General features: G+C 41.9%; 1 protein-coding gene across 1 annotated transcript in view; it reads left to right on the plus strand.

The window, feature by feature from the left end:
• Positions 1 to 9,245, plus strand: part of ptch1 (patched 1) — a 54,846-nt gene that overhangs the window by 18,539 nt on the left and 27,062 nt on the right. Inside the window, exons 3-10 of the mRNA XM_034692835.1 lie at positions 1,289 to 1,478; positions 1,808 to 1,877; positions 2,027 to 2,118; positions 4,153 to 4,351; positions 4,471 to 4,592; positions 7,130 to 7,277; positions 8,810 to 8,941; positions 9,083 to 9,238. Coding sequence (XP_034548726.1) covers positions 1,289 to 1,478; positions 1,808 to 1,877; positions 2,027 to 2,118; positions 4,153 to 4,351; positions 4,471 to 4,592; positions 7,130 to 7,277; positions 8,810 to 8,941; positions 9,083 to 9,238 — 1,109 coding nt within the window. The remainder of the gene's footprint in view (positions 1 to 1,288; positions 1,479 to 1,807; positions 1,878 to 2,026; positions 2,119 to 4,152; positions 4,352 to 4,470; positions 4,593 to 7,129; positions 7,278 to 8,809; positions 8,942 to 9,082; positions 9,239 to 9,245) is intronic.

Here is a 9,245-nt window from a genome sequence, read left to right on the forward strand (position 1 = left end):
AACACATACACTGTCACAAACACAGACACACATATGCAGTTAACGTGGCCAGGCGATGCAAATGAAAGAAGAAGCATTGAGCTGTTTCTGTGAGTTGTGGATCAGCTGGAGCGATGTTATTCATCAGGATTCAGAGGGGTTGGGAAGTCTTACTTTGTAGTGCTACAAGCTCAATCCTTGCAAAGTGCTCTTGTTTAAGATACATGTCTGATAAAATCATGGCCCTGATGACGAGCTGTCTTTGGGTTTGTTTTGCAGACCAGATCCCTTCTAGAGCTGCAGATGTTTGAGCACATGATGCTGCCTGTATGTGTGTCTGTGGGAGTGTGTGACCATAACTACTGTGTTCAGACGGTAGATATATCACGTTTGGGAGTCATTATTTTCAGTGTGTGGTTTTAAACCTATGTAAAAAATATTAGGTAAGAAATCTAAAATGTATTTATAAGTATGACATCACCTATTGATTGATATATTTACCACTGCATCAAATACATTCTATCAATGTGCATCTTAGGGTTGCTTTGAGTCAACTAAACTTAATTTTAGTATTGTTAAGCACAAATTCAATGTCAATACAGTGTAGTTTAACCTTGTATTAATTTTATTGCTTGATTTTACTTATGAGAATGTTGCTCCCATTTACAATACAACACGACACAAGTTACAGTATCATATGATACCACACGACAGGTTAGGATATGACATGACACCACGTAATATCATGATGCCATGATACGCTAGGGTACGAAATTGTCCCGTTGGGGAAACTTGTACTCAAGTGTAATCATGCTCGTCTGCCTCCACACAGTAGTATAAATAAATAAAACATTAAAAAACATTAAAAATCTGTAAACAGAGCAGCACATACACCAACTACATATAATGCACATCATTCATACTGCATAACATCTGGACAAAACAACCTAAATAAGGGACTAAGATTGGAATATAAGTACATCATGATGCTATTGCAAAGGGTATTCAGCCTTGAGAAACATTCTTCAAAATTCTAATCAGTATTCCAAGTTCAAAGTTTTTCTTTCTAAATGATGTGTGTATGAGGACATAAGACCCACGTTTAAATCAGATTACATCTCCTTTTTGGGGAGTATTTTATTTGGAAAGCTGTTAAACCTGAAAATAATGTACCTTACATGTACTCAATTATTACCTCATGTTTCCAGTGTTCATGAAATCATTAAGAGGGTGTTTGGATATTTATGGAGAAGCTTTGATTGGCATAATGAAATTAAATTCACTCTTTCTTTGTTTGTTTTTTGTTCAGTTGGCGGGCGTGTGAACCAGGAGCTGAGGTACACTCGGCAGAAGATAGGAGAGGAGGCCATGTTTAACCCTCAGCTGATGATCCAGACGCCGCGGGAGGAAGGAGCGAATGTGTTAACGGTAGAGGCCCTCCTGCAGCACCTGGATTCAGCACTAAGAGCCAGCAGAGTTCATGTTTACCTTTATAATAGGTAAGTGACTGTGTAGGGTCCACCTGCTTTCTGGTCATGCCCCTTTTCCCACTTGTATTGAAGCATTATCATCAACAATCAATTTCACCTTTGATGGTAAATTGTAAATTCATTTAAATTTGAAACTGACTCAACTTCAACCCATTCCCATGTTTGCCTAAGATAAAGATTGTTGTCTGCATTAAGTCATCTTTTGTTAGCTGTTCATCATGATGATGAAAGATGTATCACTATTTATAATCCATCTTTGATAAGTCTAGCCTCAGGGAGCTGGTTGTCATAAAGCAGTGAGAAAAACTGAACAGAAACTCTTTTGTTCTCTTTTTCAGACAATGGAAATTAGAACACTTATGCTACAAATCAGGAGAACTAGTCACAGAAACTCATTTTATGAATCAGGTAAGATGCAAACACTATTCATGTGTATTTTGAGCTTTTAAGACTCTATCAGTATCTTCCTGTCTCTGGTTTTTTTTTATCTGTGTTTCCTACCCTGTTGTTAATGTGTGTCAAACCTGTTTTGTTTTGGCCGTGTTTTGTCCAATTAGATCATAGAAAAGCTACATCCCTGCCTCATCATCACCCCTTTGGACTGTTTCTGGGAGGGAGCCAAGCTCCAGTCTGGAATGCTCTATCTCCCGTAAGTACACAAAACTCCTTTTTACTAGACTGAATCTGTATTTTATGATGTGTTGGTTCAATCACAATGTGCCAACACAGGCATGCATAACATCTCATCGGCCAGTCTCTTTTCAGCACACTGTCACATGATCTAATGTTCCAAAAAGAAAAAAAATCCTAATTGGGCTCAGAAAGGGCTTTCCTCCCGGTGAGGCCAGTTTGCAAGCTGATTCAAATGCACTGTGTGGACAATACGACCTGAACACTGAGCTCACGAGGGCTTGTAATGGAAGTACTAATGTTGTAAGAGTATTTTTTCGGTTGTTTTTAAGACAGAGAGAGGGAGAATGTGAGATTTAGTTCTTGTTTTTACCCCCTTTGGTTTAGGCTGCCCAAACACGCTCAGCCCATCTAAAGAGACACCGGAGAGAAAAAAGAGTGTGTGTGCATGTGTGTGTGTGTCCTGAACTCGTCCCCTCTGAAGGCTCTATTGTAGTGGTTGCTGGCATGCGTATCGCTGGCGATAGTTTCTCTCCAGCCCTGGGCCTCACACTATTGTCTGGCCCTTCTGTTGCTAATGGCCTGCTGCTACAGTAATACTCAGCAGACCTTTACCTCTGCATGCATGTGTGCATGCACAAAGTGTGTGTCATTGCCATTGGTGCATATGGTATATATGTTTGTTTTTGAAAAAGCATTTAAGTGTATCAGCAGACTCTGTCATCAGAGCTTATGAATATGTGTGTGTCGATCAGAGATGGTGAAAAGGTTTTTACTATGTTCTGGTTGGGAGGCTGGGAATAATAACCCAAGCCTGGTTAAGCACATACAATGTAGTCTGAATGACAGAGAGAGAGAGAGAGAGATTCAGAGAAAGAGAGGTTGGAATGTGTGAGGCAAAGAAAGACAAGGACTGGTTTAGAGCAGGAATTCGGTACCGCACCGTTGCATGATGGGAATTTGTCTCCATTTATTGTTTTCTGTCACATAGCAAGACAGAGATTATTCTCTTTATTAAAAATGTGACCGTTACTGAAGGTTAAATCTTGAAGTTATTGCACCCAGATATCTGAAAAGTACAGCCTTAAAAATATTACAGTCTTTTACTTTTTGTCTTCCTGTACCTTTTTTGTCTTAAAAAGAGAGTCTAAGTAAACCATTAAACCTACTTTGCATACAGTGCAGAAAAACAAGAATATCAATATCAATATTTTCTGTAAACGAATCAGCCAAAAAGTCAAACTTATCAAACAAACAATGCAACAAACATAACTGATTAGAGTTTAAGACGCTATTGATGTGCTTGCATCCTTTTGCATCTAGTTTTGGACATCATACATTCTGATCAGTTAGATCAGGGGTTCCCAAACTTTTCAGCTCGCGGTCCGCAAAATATAGGTGCCAAAGACTTGCGAACCCCACTGTCCCTCAAAGTGATATAATGTGGCTTCATTTAGCTGGTCTGCAGAAAATTTGCCTACCTATATGAGCATGTGGCTGTGTTTCTTGTGCTGTTATGAATTAAACTACTGCTGCTACTGATACTTTCGATATTTAACTGTTCACTAACCCTAAACTTAGGTGTCATCAGGCAAAAAGAAAGGCAGAAAACTCATTACACTTTCTACTTTCAAGGTTTTATTTCAAGGGTAGCTACTATTTTTGTCGATATTTTTTACTATAATGGGTAAAATGTACTAATTTTAGATAACTTAAAAAAAAACATTCTGGAAGACATCTCACAACCTCCCATTTGTGTCACACGACCACCCAGGGGATCCCGACCCACATTTTGGGAACCCCTGAGTTAGATAATTGTAGCTTACCAAGAAGAAACACTGTTACTTAAACATATCAGTTGTTGAAATATGTGATCAAAAGCAAGATTCTCTTAACTACACTAACCTGTATGTTGGTAGTAAGTCATAGTTTTTACAGCAGGAAATACCATAATCAAGGACAGCCAACATTACGAATAAACAGATCCATGACATTTTCAAACATCCTGTCAGCCATAGTATAACTGTTTTCTTTACCCCTACTTTCTCTGCAGAGGTAAAGACCCTCTCCAATGGACCAACTTTGACCCTAAAGAGTTCCTTGAGGACTTACGAAGAGCAAACTTCCCTGTAGAAGGTTTCGAGGAAATGTTGGAAAAGGCGGGCGTTGGACACGGCTACATGGATAGACCCTGTCTGAACCCTGCCGACCCTGACTGTCCCCTTACCGCGCCCAATAAGAACTCAACTAAGGTAGGCACATGTGTAGGCTCAAGATATCAACTTTTATATGTTTTGGTGAAGCATCAAGTCTTTAGTTTGAGCTTAGCTGCTGACAGTCATTTTCTCGCCTGTTGATTTTATTGCACCAGCCATTCGATGTGGCGCAGGCCTTAAGAGGAGGCTGCCACGGTTTGTCCAGGAAGTACATGCACTGGCAGGAGGAACTGATCGTAGGAGGGACCACCAAGAACGGCAGCGGACCCCTGCTCAGGTAACATACCCACACTTACACATACACACCCTCATAAACACTGCTGTGATCACTGCAGGGCTTATTCTGGAAAGAGTGTGTGTTTTTTGTTCTTTCACGCTCTGTGGAACGGTGCGTGCATGCATGCGTGTGTGTGCGCTCTTGTGCTGTAAATCTTGCAGTCATTAGCAGATTCCAGTGAAATCTTAGAGCTCCAGCTGTTCCTGCTCAGCTCTGGCTGCTCTGCCTGGACACTACCTACACATACACACTCACACATGTGCAAAGAATGATCTATTGCCTGGCTAGTTTGTCCAAATATACAGCGATTTGAGGTACATGGCCTTAATTCCAGCACAAGCAGCCGGACAAAGCTTATAGATTATGTGGTGTACCATTGGATATATAATATGTACAGTTTTAAGTGTGCAAAAGGTGCATGCGCTCCACACATCCTTCATGCCATAACAGTGTCACACATATTAAAATTAGATATACAGAGGATTTTAAAGCATGCACTTTTTATTTAGCAAAAAATAGCTTCCTTTAGAAGGGAGAAGCTACACAGATTATGCAACATTTTGCTAATAGACCACTTACTTAAATATTAAATTAGTTTGGATGGCGCACACACAAGCATTTACACACATAGGGAAACACACACACACACGCACACACACACACACACACACACACACTGATGCATTAACACACATACTGGTAACAGAGTACAGTGGGGTGCGTTGTTTGTTTTGTGGTCGTGTTTTTTCCTGGCAACGTTGGGTCATTAGGATGTCTGTGCGTGCCTGCCTGCCTGCCTGCCTGTGTGTTTGTGTGCGTGAGTGTGTGTGTGTGTGTGTGTGTGTGTGTGATTTAGTCGCCCTGTCCATTGGGCTGTTACTGCTGGCACTCAATTTCTACATCTTGTTTACTAACTGCCACCATTACCATGATTATCACCATATTACAGAGATCTCATTCATAAAGAGAACGACGAGCTAATGTCGACTCCTTTGGTTCGTAAAATTTGACGACCTGACACCACATAGACTGACTCCACTACAGTTTTTAAGCTGCAGACTGTTCCAAAGTAATTTCTTAATGACTTATTAGTTGAATTTTTTTTTTACGACTTTCCTGGTGTGTGTGTGAGGACGGCGCATTCCTCATTTCATTAGATACCATGGCACTCTTAAAATCTGTCAGAACACGATCAGGAATCTTGTAGATTAGGACCGGATACCTATTTTATGAGATCTGGCACCTTCCTTTGACGCTATAAAACCCAGACTGTACGTTTTATATTATACTTATCTTTCCTGCCGTCCAATGTCTTTGTTTGAGTTGGTACGAAGACAGGAAAGAGGTAAAATATGGAAGGACCCAGATGTTTTGTGGTAACTTTGTCCCACACCTTTGCTGTGCAAGGTAAAATTTGACCAGCACTACACTTCATGTCATTCTAAGGATATAAGCAGACATGATGGCTCCATTACAGCTAAAAGGTACATGACTTGTTTTGCACTATGACTATAAAATATCAACTACTTAATGGACACATCATTAAGCAAAATAAATTCTGAAACCACATCAATTTATTCTTTATGATGCTTTGGAGTCACCTAATATTTACCCTTTTTAATGTTCAATGATCTGCAAATAGAGTCTGTGTTTTGTATAAAGCACTCATTATTAATGCATCACTGCTACTTAGTAACTCATTCAGGAAATAATCCATGGATTACTTCAAGTGAAAATAACCCAGCACTAATATTTTACATGGCTTAACAAGTGGATGTTTGTTGTGTGCGGTGTGTGTGGCGAATGAAGCAGGTTTCATGGCTGTGGGCATCTGTATTCTTGGCTCAGCAGCCACATCAGATGGAACAATATTATGCTTATGCTGCAGGTGCGCTTTACACTTAACACACTGTTGTTTATGATGCATTTTTTCCAACATGCTCTGGGCACTGTGGTCCTGATGTTTTTTTCTCTCTCTTCCTTTGCTGGTTACATTAGCACCCCCTCTGTTCAGAGGCTTTCCAGTTTGGGAATTTTGGCATAACAAGCTCTATTAATTATTTTGTCATTTTTACATCTGTACCATCTCTTTAAGTGTATATTCTTGAGAATAGGGATGTGAGCGTTTAGCCGGCTACATGATTTCGTCATCATCGTGACATCGTCACCCTTTGTTGTTTAGTCTGAGGTTAAATTTCTGCTTCAAACACTAGAAAATCAGTCGACTCGGATCATCCCCACTTATGAATCTTGTTATTTTATATATTAAATATTGGTATGGTTCACAGCCTACACAACATATAATATTTACAAGTTCCAACAACTCCAAGCTCTTCAAGGTATCTTGGGGTTGTTGGATTTGATGTTATTTGTACAACCCTGAAATCAAGCTCTTTGCCTTGTTATGTCAACATAACATTGCCAGTGAAGGCTTGCACCTCATTGACCTCCTCCTTTTTCTTCTCCCTCTTTCATCCTTTCTTTTCCTCCGTCTTGCTTTGCCACCCTCCCTCCTTCCCTCCCTCTCTCCTGCACAGTGCCCAAGCCTTACAGACCATGTTCCAGCTGATGACTCCCAAGCAGATGTTTGAGCACTTTCGGGGCTACGACGATGTTTCTCACATCAACTGGAATGAGGAGAAGGCTGCAGCTATACTGGAAGCCTGGCAGAGGAGATACTCTGAGGTAAGATACTCACATATAACCAGAGAGAGAGAGAGAGAGAGAGAGAGAGAGAGAGAGAGAGAGAGAGAGAGAGAGAGAGAGAGAGAGAGATTGAGAGAGAGAGAGAGAGAGAGAGAGAGAGAGAGAGAGAGGGAGAGAGAGAGAGAGAGAGGGAGAGACAGAGAGGGAGAGAGAGGGAGACAGAGACACAGAGAGAGACACAGAGAGAGACACAGAGAGAGAGAGAGAGGGAGAGAGAGAGAGAGAGAGAGAGAGAGAACAAACAGGGGGCAAGGGAAGAGAGGAGGGAAAAGAAATCTACCCTAAATCCTTTACAACCACATTGTAAATCACCGGCCGGATACAGGTGAACATGGAAAGGCCCCATCCAAAGCCGGGGCCCCTGATAGATCCGAGAACCACTGTTGGTGTGTGGTAAAGGGCTAAAGCTCCCCTCTCTCTGCTCAGTAGAGAGGAGCAACAGGGCGAGCAAGTCTGGAATACATTAAGGGATTGCTGGATCTCTCTCTCTCTCTCTCTCTCTCTCTCTCTCTCTCTCTCTCTCTCTCTCTCTTTAACTCATGCACTAACGCACACACACCCAGACACACGCAAGAGTTTACACCCAATCTCTTTCCCAGCTGTGGCCCCATTGGTGGCTCATGTGTGACATCATCTGGTCTTTGTTTTGGGGGGCCCCAACCTCTGTTCGCCATGGCTTGACCTTAGTTGTGTGTGTGCGCGCAAGTGTGTGGATATATACAAGTGCGTATGTGTGCCCATTCATCTTGAGGCCCTGGCATCACAGACAGAAAAGAGGTGTGATGGTTTAATGGAATGAAGTGTTTGTGTCAATGACAATCACTGAGTTCAAAAGAAGGAAAAGATGCCAACTATTGTACTGACTTCTCGTGTGTTTGTATTTATGTTTTTAGCAGTCTCTGCACGAATATATGTGTATGCATGTTGGTATGTGTCTGACACATGTGTAAGTTCACACGTGGGTGTGAGAGTGTGTGTGATCTAGTGTGTGTTTCCTAATGTGTGTCAGCCGACATTACTCCCCACTGAGCAGTAACTGCACTACAATGTTGAAGCCATCTGTCTGCCTGAGATAGTGAGAGAGGGAGAGGATGGGTTGGAGTACTGTCTGCAGATTACTCATAACGCCCCCTGCAACAGAGGCAGTGCCCGTGATTCAGGCCTGTGATTGGTCCTTGCTTTTTAGAAGACACACACGATGACATGCACCTATTTTACACCTAGAGGCATGCTTTGTTTTTCAAGTTCTTAGAAAGTTTGTTTGAAGACTTTTTGAACCTTGAAAAGTGATATAGAGAACAGTACAAGTGGAGGGAGACCTCAGGTTTACCTTGCCCTTAATGTACAAGCTGTATATCTACCCCACACTCAAAACAAATCTGACCAGAGGTTCTCCTGTGGCCTTATTACCAGCTTTGGTTAACCTTCTTAATGATGTTTCCTCTCTCTCCTGTAAGTCTTAATGTTACTTTTCCTCTCCTCACTTTTCATACCTGTTTGTCTCTCCTCAGGCGGTGTTGCAGAGTGTGGCAGCAAACTCTTCTCAGAAGGTTTTGTCTTTCACCACCACCACTCTGGAAGACATCCTCAAGTCTTTCTCTGACATCAGTGTCATCCGTGTGGCCAGTGGATACCTTCTGATGGTAAGAGCAGAACCAACAACAAAATCTGAGTTGGATCTTTCGAAAATATGATATGATAATCAGAAAAGGTGCTTAAAGCCTGACTTACACATGCAGTGAGTTGATTCATAAATGGATCAATTGTTTTCTTCCTGTGCCCAGCTGGCCTATGCGTGTCTGACCATGTTGCGGTGGGACTGTGCCAAGTCTCAGGGGGCTGTAGGGCTAGCGGGTGTCCTGCTGGTGACGCTCTCTGTGGCTGCTGGGCTGGGCCTCTGCTCTCTCCTGGGCATCTCCTTCAATGCTGCCACCACACAGGTATCTC

This window comes from Notolabrus celidotus, chromosome 9 (genome assembly GCF_009762535.1).
Source record: "Notolabrus celidotus isolate fNotCel1 chromosome 9, fNotCel1.pri, whole genome shotgun sequence".
In the NCBI taxonomy this organism is placed as follows: domain Eukaryota; kingdom Metazoa; phylum Chordata; class Actinopteri; order Labriformes; family Labridae; genus Notolabrus; species Notolabrus celidotus.